The sequence below is a fragment of the Pseudophryne corroboree genome, chromosome 2 (genome assembly GCF_028390025.1).
Source record: "Pseudophryne corroboree isolate aPseCor3 chromosome 2, aPseCor3.hap2, whole genome shotgun sequence".
NCBI classification, from domain to species: Eukaryota; Metazoa; Chordata; class Amphibia; order Anura; family Myobatrachidae; genus Pseudophryne; species Pseudophryne corroboree.
The window spans coordinates 452,438,373-452,450,611 of NC_086445.1; the positions used below are offsets into that span (position 1 = coordinate 452,438,373).

A 12,239-nucleotide genomic window follows, 5' to 3' on the forward strand; every position below is an offset into this window, starting at 1 on the left:
ACTAAAAAGTTTTTGGTAGTATTTTTAAAATGTAACCTGGAAAGAAATACAGAAATTGTAGGACTAATTTTGTTTTCTAATATCTTTTTATGTTATAGGCCTTTTCCTGGATTGGTGCTTAACAATCGTAAGTATATTTCTGACAGTGCAAACGTATCAGAGCCCATGCTTTCTATGCTGACTGTTTCTGAGCAGCGCTTCATGCTGTGTTATGCTCTCTCCTTGCATTACAGCTCTGTGGTAGTGATGTAGAAGAAGAAACACCTTGCTTACATCATAGTCTCCACTGTTACTGGTGTATTACCAAGCAACTGCTGCATGGTGACTTCACCTGGAGACAATTATATAGTGCCATCATATACTGTAATGCATTATAATTTGGAACAAACACAGTAATAAAACTTCATTGCAAATTAACAGACAATGGGGGTCATTCTGAGTTGTTCGCTCGCTGCCGATTTTCGCAGTGCAGCGATTAAGTGAATAAATGGCAAAAATGCACATGGTACGCAAGTGCTTTCACACAAAACTTTGTAGATTTACACAAGCTTGAGCGACGTTTTTAACTGCTCGAGAGATCATAGAGTGATTGACAGGAAGTGGGTGTTTCTGGGCGGAAACTGGCCGTTTTCAGGGGGTGTGCTAAAAACGCAGGCACGCCAGGTAAAAACGCAGGAGTGGCTGGGGAAACGGGGGAGTGGCTGGTCGAACGCAGGGCGTGTTTGTGACGTCAAACCAGGAACTAAACGGACTGAGGTGATCGCAGTCTAGGAGTAGGTCTGGAGCAACTCAGAAACTGCAGGGAATTATTTAGTAGCAGTTCTGCTAATCTTTCGTTCGCTATTCTGCTAAGCCAAGATACACTCCCAGAGGGCGGCGGCCTAGCGTGTGCAATGCTGCTAAAAGCAGCTAGCGAGCGAACAACTCGGAATGAGGGCCAATGGGCCTAATTCAGATCTGTTCGCTCACTAGCTATTTTAGCTTTCCAAGTGTGCGACCGCATGTGCAGCCGAGCAGTACAAAAACAGTTTGTGCAGTATCGGAGTAGCTCTGACCTTACTCAGCCGCTGCGATCACTTCAGCCTATTCGAGCCCGGAATTGACAAAAGACACCCGCCCTGCAAAAGCCTGGACACGCCTGCGTTTTTCCAATCACTCCCAGAAATCGGTCAGTTGCCACCCACACATGCCCTCTTCCTGTCAATCTCCTTGCGATCGGCTGTGCGAATGGATTCTTCGCTAGAACCAGTGCACAGCAACGATCTGCTTTGTACCCGTACGACGTGCCTGCGCATTGCGGTGCATACGCATGCGCAGTAGTTACCTGATCGCTGATCAGCGAAAAACGCTAGCGAGCGAACAGATCTGAATTAGGCCCAATATTTCATTAAATTATTAGATTGTGTACAGATTGGTTAATGTGACTGTAGCAAGCTGCACCTGTAGACTATTGTTAAGTGTAATTATATGCACTTGTACCGCTGGCATATGCCTGTCACTAATACTAATGTTTTCAGTCACATCCAACTGAACATACATAAATATGCTTATTTGTGCACTTGTTTTTGTGTGTATGTTTGGAGCGCAAACACATCCAACTCTTAATAAATCACAAACAGTATTAACCTTTTTATTGTTTATGCTTGCCTAGCTCATCCCATGAAATCTTCAAAAGCTGTTGATCATCATAATGACTTCTCCAATCTTATCATTTGGGTCTGAGATGTTCATGTATTGAAATGCAGAGACCCTAGGTGGGCACTAAACCAGGCTTCCTGTAGATACAGTATAGTGAATGGTTAGATGGGGGATACGCCACAAATCAGTTAAGATTTCTGCCATTTCTAAGGGGCATATGTACTAAGCAGTGATAAAAGTGGAGAAGTGAGCCAGTGGATAAGCTGCCCCTGGCAACCAATGAGCTGCTCTGTATATGTTTATAGTATGCAAATTATAAATGTTACGTCAATTCTGATTGGTTGCCATGGGCAACTTCTCCACTGGCTCACTTCTCCACTTTTATCACTGCTTAGTACATGTCCCCGTAAATGTCTTATTTTATATTATATACAGTCTTCAATGAGAAATTATCAACTAAGTGTACATTCTTTCCTTATATTTCAGAAGTAACAGAAGACTGTGAAACTGAGCAGTCTACAAAATCTGGTAAATCATACGTTTTGAAGCACATGTTAAAACAAAATATTTAAGGTTATGGCAATATGTGGTTCCAATATTCTTTTTATTTCTCTTACGTCCTAGTGGATGCTGGGGTCCACATTAGTACCATGGGGTATAGACGGGTCCCTTGGAGCCATGGGCACTTTAAGAGTTTAATAGTGTGGGCTGGCTCCTCCCTCTATGCTCCTCCTACCAGACTCAGTTTAGAAAATGTGCCCTGTGGAGCCGGTCACAGCTAGGGGAGCTCCTAGGAGTTTTTCTAGTTTTATTATTTTTTTTGAAAGAGTTGGGTACAGGGAGGTTGCTGGCAATAACCTCCCTGCTTTGTGGGACTTAGGGGGAGAGTAGGAACCAACCCTAGAGGTTTATGGTCCTCTATCTCCGCTGACAGGACACTGAGCTCCTGAGGGTGCTGATCGCAAGCCCTCGAGGCGACCGGTCACTCCCGCAGCATGGCCGCCACCCCCTAACAGAACCATAAGATGGAGTAGTGAGTATGACGCCGGTGCCCCGGTAAGCTGGTCACCGGCGGGAAATGGCGGCACAAGGGTAGGAGCGCAGCTCTGACAGGCTGCGCTCCGGAGGGCTCAGCGGTACTTGTAGTGCGGCGCTGTGAGGGACACCCTGGGCCAGCACAATACCCTACACTGGTCATGTATAGCTTACAAGGTCTAACCCACTGTTTGCTGCAGAATTACCTCAGGCCATCTCTAAGTGTGGTAAGAAGCGCCATTACAGGGGTCGGAGCTTCTTCCTCAGAGTGGATCCATCACTCACCAGCGCCATTTTCTCCCTGCAGATCACACTGAAGAGACGCTGACAGAGAGCGCTGCCCTCCACATAACTCCAGCATACATTTGCGGTACCAGGGTGTTATAGACGGGAGGGGAGTGAGATATTAACTGTTTAATCTATTAAGGTTATTCAGAAAGCGCCGGCTGTTTACTGTATAAACTGCCTACTGGGGCGATGTGTGGCTGGCTCCTTATACTCTGTGTCTCTCTGAAGGTACTCTGGGGGAAACTGTGTCTGCATTTTCCTGTGTGTGAATGTATAACTCACATAAACATGTCTAAGAACTCTGTATCTTGTGCTGCAGAGTGTGTATCTTCGCCTGAAGAGTCTATTCCTTGTACTCAGGACTGTAATATACTGTTTCAGCCTTCTGAATGCGAACCCCCATGGGTGGATTCCATTAGGGGAATGTTATCCCAGATTTCATCTCGAATAAATCAAAATGAGACTGAAACACAGGTTTTGAAAAAGTCTGTTGAGGTTTTGTCGTATTCAGCTCCCACTACCTCTTCAAAGACCCCAATTAATTACACTAAGAAGCGTGCTCTTGCCCAAATAATGCAAGTTGACACGGATACCGACTCTGATACAGGTGACGGTGATGGGGATATGCAGGGGGGAGATACATCCCTTTCTAAAGGGGTGCAATGTATGATTGAGGCTATTAGGGACATTTTACACATTACTGATAAGGTACCTGAACCTGCAGAGAAGACTTACGTTACTGATACTAAGAAATCCTCTATTACATTCCCTGCGTCTAAGGAATTAAACGCATTGTTTGAAAAATCCTGGGAAAACCCGGAGAAAAAATTCCAGATCCCAAAAAGGTTTCTCATTGCTTTTCCTTTCCCTGAAGAGGACAGGAAAAGTGCGAAATCCCACCTGTAGTAGACGCTTCTGTGTCTAGGTTGTCTAAAACAGTGGTTTTACCTGTCCCAAGGTCCACCGCTTTAAAAGAGCCGGTTGACCGTAATATTGAGACTACACTCAAATCATTATACACAGCTACTGGCATAGCTTTATGGCCTACTATTGCTTGTGCGTGGATTTCTAAAGCCATAGTAAAGTGGTCAGGCACATTACTAGAGGAATTAGATTCTATGGATAGAAGTGACATTGAATTGTTATTACGTCACATACAGGATTCTGCATGTTCATGGTGGAGGCCATGAAGGACCTTGGCCATCCTAATGCGAGGGCTTCTTCCATGGCTGTCTCGGCACGCAGGGGACTCTGGCTGCGCCAATGGTCTGCGGAGGCGGAATCCAAGAAGAGTGTGGAGAACCTACCCTTCACAGGTCAGGCTCTGTTTGGGGAAGCGTTAGATGCGTGGATCTCCACGGCAACTGCTGGTAAGTCAACATTCCTTCCCTCAGCTACACCACCTACTAGGAAATCTTATCCTACATCTAACATGCAGGCCTTTCGGACCGCGAAAGCTAAAAAGTCCAAACCCCCTGCCACTTTCTTCTAGAGAAGGCCGGGGGAAATCCAGAAAACCTGCATCAGCAGGTTCACAGGAACAGAAACCCGGTTCTGCTTCCTCAAAATCCGCGGCATGATTGTGGACCTCCCAGCCCTGAGATCGGGCAAGTGGGAGCAAGATTAAGAAATTTCAGTCATGTCTGGGCGTCATCAGGCCAAGACCCCTGGGTACAAGATATTGTTACCCAGGGGTACAGATTGGAGTTTCAAGAACTCCCACCTCACAGATTCTTCAAATCAGGCTTACCAGCTTTGCTGACAGAAAGTGCTATCCTACAGGAAGCCATTAAAAAATTGCTAAGGTCAAATGTTATTGTTCCAGTTCCACCTCACTTAACAAACAAGGGTTATTATCCGAACCTGTTTGTGGTACCGAAACCGGATGGTTTGGTCAGGCCAATATTTAAAGTCATTGAACCCTTATTTGAGAGAATTCAAATTCAAGATGGAGTTTAGGAGAGCGGTGATCTCAGGTCTGGAGGAGGGGAAATTTCTTTGGCTATCAAGGATGCGTACCTTCACATTCCGATCTGGCCGCCTCACCAGGCTTATCTCAGATTTGCGCTGCTGGACTGTCACTGTAGGTTCCAGGCACTGCCGTTTGTCCTCTCCACGGCATCGGGGGTGTTCACCAAGGTCATGGAGATGATGCTACTCCTCCGCAAGCAGGGGGTGAATATAATTCCTTATCTGGACGATTTGCTGATAAAAGCGTCTTCCAGGGAGAAGCTGTTACAGAGCATTGCTCTCTCAACTCAACTACTCCAGGATCACGGGTGGATCCCGAATCTTCCAAAGTCGCATTTGGAGCCGACAAGGAGACTGTCCTTCCTGGGGATGATCCTCGACACAGAAGTACAGAGGGTGTTTCTACCGGAGGAGAAAGCATTGGTGATACAAGCAATGGTCCAGGATGTCCTGAAGCCTGCCCGGGTATCGGTACATCAGTGCATTCGCCTTCTGGGAAAGATGGTTGCCTCCTACGAGGTTCTACAGTACGGAAGATTTCATGCACAGTCTTTCCAACTGGATCTCCTGGACAAATGGTCGGGATCTCATCTTCACATGCACCAGAGGATACGTCTGTCACCGAAAGCCAGAATATCGCTCCTCTGGTGGCTGCAAACTTCTCACCTACTAGAGGGACGCAGATTCGGTATTCAGAATTGGATCCTCCTAACCACGGGTGCAAGTCTCAGAGGTTGGGGAGCAGTCACCCAAGGGAAAAACTTCCAAGGAAGGTGGTCATGTCTGGAATCCATCCTTCCGATAAACTCTGAAACTATGGGCCGTGTACAACAGTCTTCTGCAAGCGGCACATCTTCTGAAAGATCAGGCCATTCAGGTTCAGTCGGACAATGTAACGACAGTGGCCCACATAAACCGACAAGGTGGAACGAAGAGCAGAGCTGCAATGTCAGAGGTAACAAGAATCATCCTCTTTGTAGAAAAGCATGCAGTGGCGCTGTCAGCAATCTTCATTCTGGGAGTGGACAACTGGGAAGTGGACTTCCTCAGCAGACACATTCTCCATCCGGGAGAGTGGGGCCTCCACCCAGAGGTGTTCGCAGAGGTGACAAGTCTTTGTGGTGTACCTCAAATAGACATGATGGCCTCCCACCTCAACAAGAAGCTTCGGAGGTACTGTTCCAGGTTGAGGGACCCACAGGCAGTGGCGGTGGACGCCCTGGTAACTCTGTGGGTGTTCTAGACAGTGTATGTGTTCCCTCCACTTCCACTCATCCCAAGGATTCTCAAACTAATAAAAAGAACAAGAGTTCAGGCAATCCTCATTGCTCCAGACTGGCCAAGAAGGGCTTGGTACGCGGATCTTCTGAAGTTACTGTTGGAAGATCCGAGGCCTCTTTCTCTTCGAGAGGACCTTGTGCAACAGGGGCCGTTCACTTATCAAGACTTACCACAGCTACGTTTGACGGCATGGAGGTTGAACGCCAGATCTTAGCTCGGAAGAGCATTCCAAACAAGGTTATTCCTACCCTGATACAGGCTAGAAAAGGAGTAACGTCTAAACATTACCATCGAATTTGGAAAAAGTACATGTCTTGGTGTGAATCCAAGAAGTTTCCTACGGTGGAGTTTCAACTAGGACGGTTTCTCCTCTTTATGCAAGCAGGTGTGGATGTGGGCCTGCGGTTGGGCTCCATAAAAGTCCAGATTTCGGCCTTGTCCATTTTCTTCCAGAAACAATTGGCTGCCCTCCTTGAGGTTCAGACTTTCTTGAAAGGGGTTCTGCACATCCAGCCTCCCTTTGTGCCTCCTTGGGATCTTAATGTGGTGCTGCAGTTCCTGCATTCGGGTTGGTTCGAACCTTTACAGGAGGTTGATGTCAAGTTCCTTACTTGGAAGGCGGTCAAACTATTGGCATTAGCATCTGCTAGACGTGTGTCGGAATTGGGGACATTGTCCTGCAAGAGCCCCTACTTGATTTTCCATGGAGATAGAGCTGAGCTCAGGACGTGTCAGCAATTTCTTCCAAAGGTTGTGTCGAGTTTTCATATCAACCAACCTATTGTGGTGCCAGTGGCTACTGACTCCTCAGTTACTTCAAAGTCCTTGGATGTTGTAAGGGCTTTGAAGATTTATGTGAAGAGAACTTCTCGTCACAGAAAGTCGGACGCGCTGTTTGTCCTTTATGATCCCAACAAGGTTGGGTGGCCTGCCTCTAAGCAGACGATTTCTCGCTGGATCAGGTGTACTATCCAGCATGCTTATTCTACGGCAAGCTTGCTGTGTCCAAAATCTGTTATAGCCCACTCTACTCGTAAAGTGGGTTCTTCCTGGGCGGCTGCCCGGGGTGTCTCGGCTTTACAACTTTGCCGAGCGGCTACTTGGTCAGGATCGAACACGTTTGCTAAGTTCTACACGTTCGATACTTTGGCCTCTGAGGACCTAAAGTTTGGTCAATCGGTTCTGCAGGAGCCTCCGCGCTCTCCATCCCATACTGGGAGCTTTGGTACATCCCCATGGTACTAATGTGGACCCCAGCATCCTCTAGGACGTAAGAGAGAAAATAGGATTTTAATTACCTACCGGTAAATCCTTTTCTTGTAGTCCGTAGAGGATGCTGGGCACCCGCCCAGCGCTTCGTTTTCCTGCATTTGTTACTTGGTTAAGTACTGTTGTTCAGCCGTTGCTGAATTGCTTCAAGCTAGTTAGCTTGGATTTCTGTTGTTATGTGTGAGCTGGTATGAATCTCGCCACTATCTGTGTATTTCCTTCTCTCAAAGTATGTCCGTCTCCTCGGGCACAGTTTCTAGACTGAGTCTGGTAGGAGGGGCATAGAGGGAGGAGCCAGCCCACACTATTAAACTCTTAAAGTGTCCATGGCTTCCATGGGACCCGTCTATACCCCATGGTACTAATGTGGACCCCAGCATCCTCTACGGACTACAAGAAAAGGATTTACTGGTAGGTAATTAAAATCCTATTTTTAGTGTTTACTTAAAAACGAACTAATCCTAAAATACATATTCTACAACAACATCAAACATTAGCTCACACGGGGTTACACATTAAGGGCTGTGGATTATTAGATCTACACTAAAAAGGGCTACAGTCAATAGGTCTACCACTAATGGTAGACATGCATTAGGTCGACATGGAAATGGTAGACATTATTATTATTTTTTTTTTTTAGGGTGTTGTGTCACTTTTCTGCCACAAACAAGCACCATTAGTTTACTGTGTCCCCTCGCATGCCTCGCTTCACTCGCCATGCTTCGGGCAAGGTGCCTCGCTCTGCTACCACTGCCCTCAGCACAGGTTACTATTCCCAATGGTAGTCCACATGGATGGTAAAGTATGAAAAAGCAGAAAAAAAATGAAATAAACATTAAAAAAAATTGTGTCTACCATGTGTGTCTACCATTGTCATGTTGACCTTTTGACCCTGTCGACCTAATGCATGTCTACCATTAGTGGTAGACCTATTGACTGTTGACCTTGTTAGTGTATAGATGTATAGCCCGGATACCCACATGAAGGGGGGTATCCTATTAGCCGCGATATTGTGGTTTTGCAATAAATTATCGCGAATGCGATAATTCGGTATCCTATTACCGGCAATAAGTTATCGCGATAAGTTTCCATAGGGCTTATTGTGGATTTCTCTTCACTATCTCTGAGCAGGGGATAAGTAGTGCAAAATCCCTATTTTGAGCTAAAACTGTCAGGATTTGGTTCTGCACCCGTGGGACACCACGCTGAATGACCAATTAGGCATTTAGAAGTTTTTTGTTTTTTCTAATTAGCTAATAATGACATGTCGTTTTTGGGGTAAAAAAGCAAAATGATGGAAATTGGGGTACAAGGTATTGAACAGGTAAGAGTGTGTTTAGAGTGGGACAAGTGTTTTTAGACTTGCAGGTTGGAGTAATCGACCTGTTTCCACTTTTTATTAACAGTCCCTTGAAATGACCAAAATTTATACTTATACCCATTTTTATGTACCCCAAATGTAATGACAGCACTTATTTTGCTGAAAAAAAAATGCTTTGTCATTTTTTAACATTTAAAAAAATGCATATAACAGCCATTTGACTTAATTTAATTACACTAAATACTTTTATTATAACCAATAATAGACTTCTATAATGTTTTCGTATATTAGTTTTGCTTTTTGTGGGGTACAGGCAGATATCCCCATTTTCTCCTATAGTTATCACTGCTTTTGCCGGCTAGAATTATCGCGCAAATCCCATTATCGCCAATTTGGGATAGGATGGGTGCGCTAACATGATTTTTCGGGGATAGGTGCGATAACATTAGCCACGTTCGCGGATCACGTTATCACAACTAATAGAATACCCCCCTAAAAGTAAACCCAATATAAAAATTTTCAAGTACTAGCAAGGTATGGAGCTTTTTACTTGAATGTTTGTTAATGATATTTATAGCTCTTTTATATAAGGAATCTTGTATAGTAGGTATTATTGTAGCCAGTATTGCCTTTTCTATGCTTGCAGTTTGTGTGAGCAGCTGATCTAATACAGTATGTACAATGATGATTCGGGTCAGGCATTATGTTTAATTGATGACATTTACATCATTGATTTTAATAGGAGACATTGGAAGATTTCAAATAGACATACCTGTTTAACAAAAAAGTTAATTGGTAGTGCCATTACTGCAGATGTCCTCCAGAGAGACTGATTGGAATAATTTAAAAGTTTTTGGAGCTTTGCAATTTGCAACTATTTGCCTTTTTTATTTTTTGCTTAAAACTACTCTGGGAAACGTTATATACCACAGGGGTCAGATAATAGACATGTCTGTTATGTTTCATATTTGCCAGCCTTCCCCACCTGCGGACACCAGTGTCCTTGATTGCATGAGGTGGTAGAGTTGCTCTAGATCCATCCTTGCTATACCTTCATTCATTGATGCCATCCACAGACCTGTCCCTTCATGTCTCCTCCTGGATCAGGGTATTAAAAGCTGATGTGGCAGGCAGTAGAGAAAAGACTAAAAAGTGAGCTGGTGACTGGTACACGCCAAGTAGCATATAAAATAGAATGAATAAAATACAATCTACAGTAGGTGCAAAATAATATTGTAATTAATCTAATAAATTCACACAGCTCTCAGACGACATACAGATAAGGGAAAAGTAGACCAATTAAAGCATTTATAATTAGTTTATTGGCTAAGAAATGCCACTTATTGGTGTTTATTATCAGACTTGCAAAATATATAAGCCCTTCAATCAATAATTGACTTTATTATAATTTATTTGTATAGTGCCAACATAGCGTTAGAGAACACTAGGGGTTACACTTCACAATGTCTATACTAGATGCAGTATCACCCCTGACCATTTTAGATGCCTCCATCCTCCCCAGAACGTGGTTGCACCATGGCCCAGTAGCTGAGAACATCATCAGTACCCAGGTTAAGCATCACTCTTGGTTGCACCTCAGTGATAGGGTTCTTCTTAACACCCAAACAAAATTACATTTGAAAACCGAACACATTAATTTATTGCAAATGCTGGCCCTGCTATTTCCACATTGTGTTAAGCTGTACTATTTAATACAGGTCTCCACAATGCACGCACTTGCTGTTTTCCTTTTTTTGTTTTTTACACTGCGTTTGTGTTTTTTGTCCTCTCTGTACTGTAACAATTTTTAGAAATAGTGTTGATGATGCCTGGTCACAAAGGTGTAAAAATACTCTGGCTGTTAGGGACTTAAAAGGCAGCTTTATATGTGCTACAGACACTGCACCAAAGCCCCACATACATTACAAAGGATTATTCTCTGATTCTTGTTCTCACATATAACACTATTTTTAGTTATACAGTACATAACAAAGACACTACAGTATGCTGCCAAAACTGGCATTTTCTCTAATACACACAATGGGATTTATTGCTGCTTTTCTTGTCCTTTATTTGTAGGTAAACCTGACAAGAGTCAAACAGAGGAACCTGTAGAAGAAGGTAGTCTTTTTGTGTGATTAGAAATGATGTATTGTAGAATAAGGGACTGATGCTTAGGTGGGAGTAGGCACAAACGAGCAAGTGACTGTGCACCTGGGCAAACCATGTTGCAATGCAAGGGGTACATATAAATGTATTATTTTACATGCAGGGTAAATACTGGCTGCTTTTGCATGTAGCCCACAAATTTATACTAGTTACCAACCCATCAAAATGACGGAAGAACATAACAGTAATGTCAGAGCCGGCGGCTGTGTGCACCCGAACGGAGCAACAATTGAATTGCTCTTTCGGACGCCATATAGTGTCTGCCGGCACACACAACACTTGAATTGCCCCCGTAGAGGTGAGGAGCAGCATTAGTCTCTTATTATATATGAATGCAGTTTTGATTTAAGTCTTGACAACCCTGTCAAATGTAAATCTCTACGCACATTTTAACTACTTAACTGGCTAATATTTTTTCCAAACTTGTCGATTTTTTTTTTTATCATCACATTATGTAAATAATAGCAATTTAAGGGCCTAATTCACCATGAGACGCATCTGCGATGCGGTCGCATGCTGAAGCCCTTGTGCAGTATGCGCAGGAGCCGCACTGCGTGTGCACACACAGTGAGATGCGGCGGCATCTCACTAATGCAAACATCTCTGCCTGATTGACAGACAGAGGTGTTTGCGGGGCAGACGGGGGCGTCGATGCAGTGTTTTTGGGGTGGAGTTTGCGGGAACATCTAGGCTGCGTAAGCACGGGGGCTAAACTTATCATGCGAGCGTTTCGCTGCTAAGTGAAGCGTTCACATGTTAGCAGGGAGGGACCCGGCATGCTGGGCGGCCTTGCCCTGTGCTGAGCAGCCCCCTGCATGTTAGTGCAATGAGTTGTAGTTGTGCGAATAGTCGCACAACTAAAACTCATGCTGAATTAGGCCCTAAATACGATTCAGGCCGGGATGTAATGAAGTCTGAATTCGGCGGTCGTGCGGGATGCTGGCCGAACTCTTGACATTTTTTTTTAAAAGGGCATTTACAAGGCATGGTTTAGCCCCTTAAAAAAATTTCAGAGTTTGGCCGGCATCCTGCACGACCGCCGAACTTAGACTTCATTACATCCCGTCCCACAGTATAATTTTATTAACAAATATCCAGATTTGTTAATAAAATTCTACTGCATAAGTGTTAAACAGCTATTATTTAAATAATTTGATCATAAAAAAAAAAATTATATTTATATATATATATATCTATATATATATATATATTATTATATATTATTATTATTATTATTATTTTTTGGGGGGGGGGTTGTTTTTGGAAA

The 12,239-nt window shown here is 44.0% G+C and overlaps 1 protein-coding gene across 3 annotated transcripts in view; it reads left to right on the plus strand.

Annotated features, from left to right (window-relative positions):
* GTF2I (general transcription factor IIi) overlaps positions 1-12,239 on the plus strand; it is a 282,609-nt gene that overhangs the window by 267,419 nt on the left and 2,951 nt on the right. For 2 of the 3 annotated variants that reach the window (XM_063953728.1, XM_063953727.1), the window contains 3 exons: positions 99-127; positions 2,125-2,166; positions 10,883-10,924. In XM_063953728.1, the coding sequence (XP_063809798.1) occupies positions 99-127; positions 2,125-2,166; positions 10,883-10,924 (113 nt within the window). Of the gene's footprint in view, positions 1-98; positions 128-2,124; positions 2,167-10,882; positions 10,928-12,239 lie in introns of those variants that run through there. The other variant, XM_063953729.1, reaches the window with a different exon arrangement.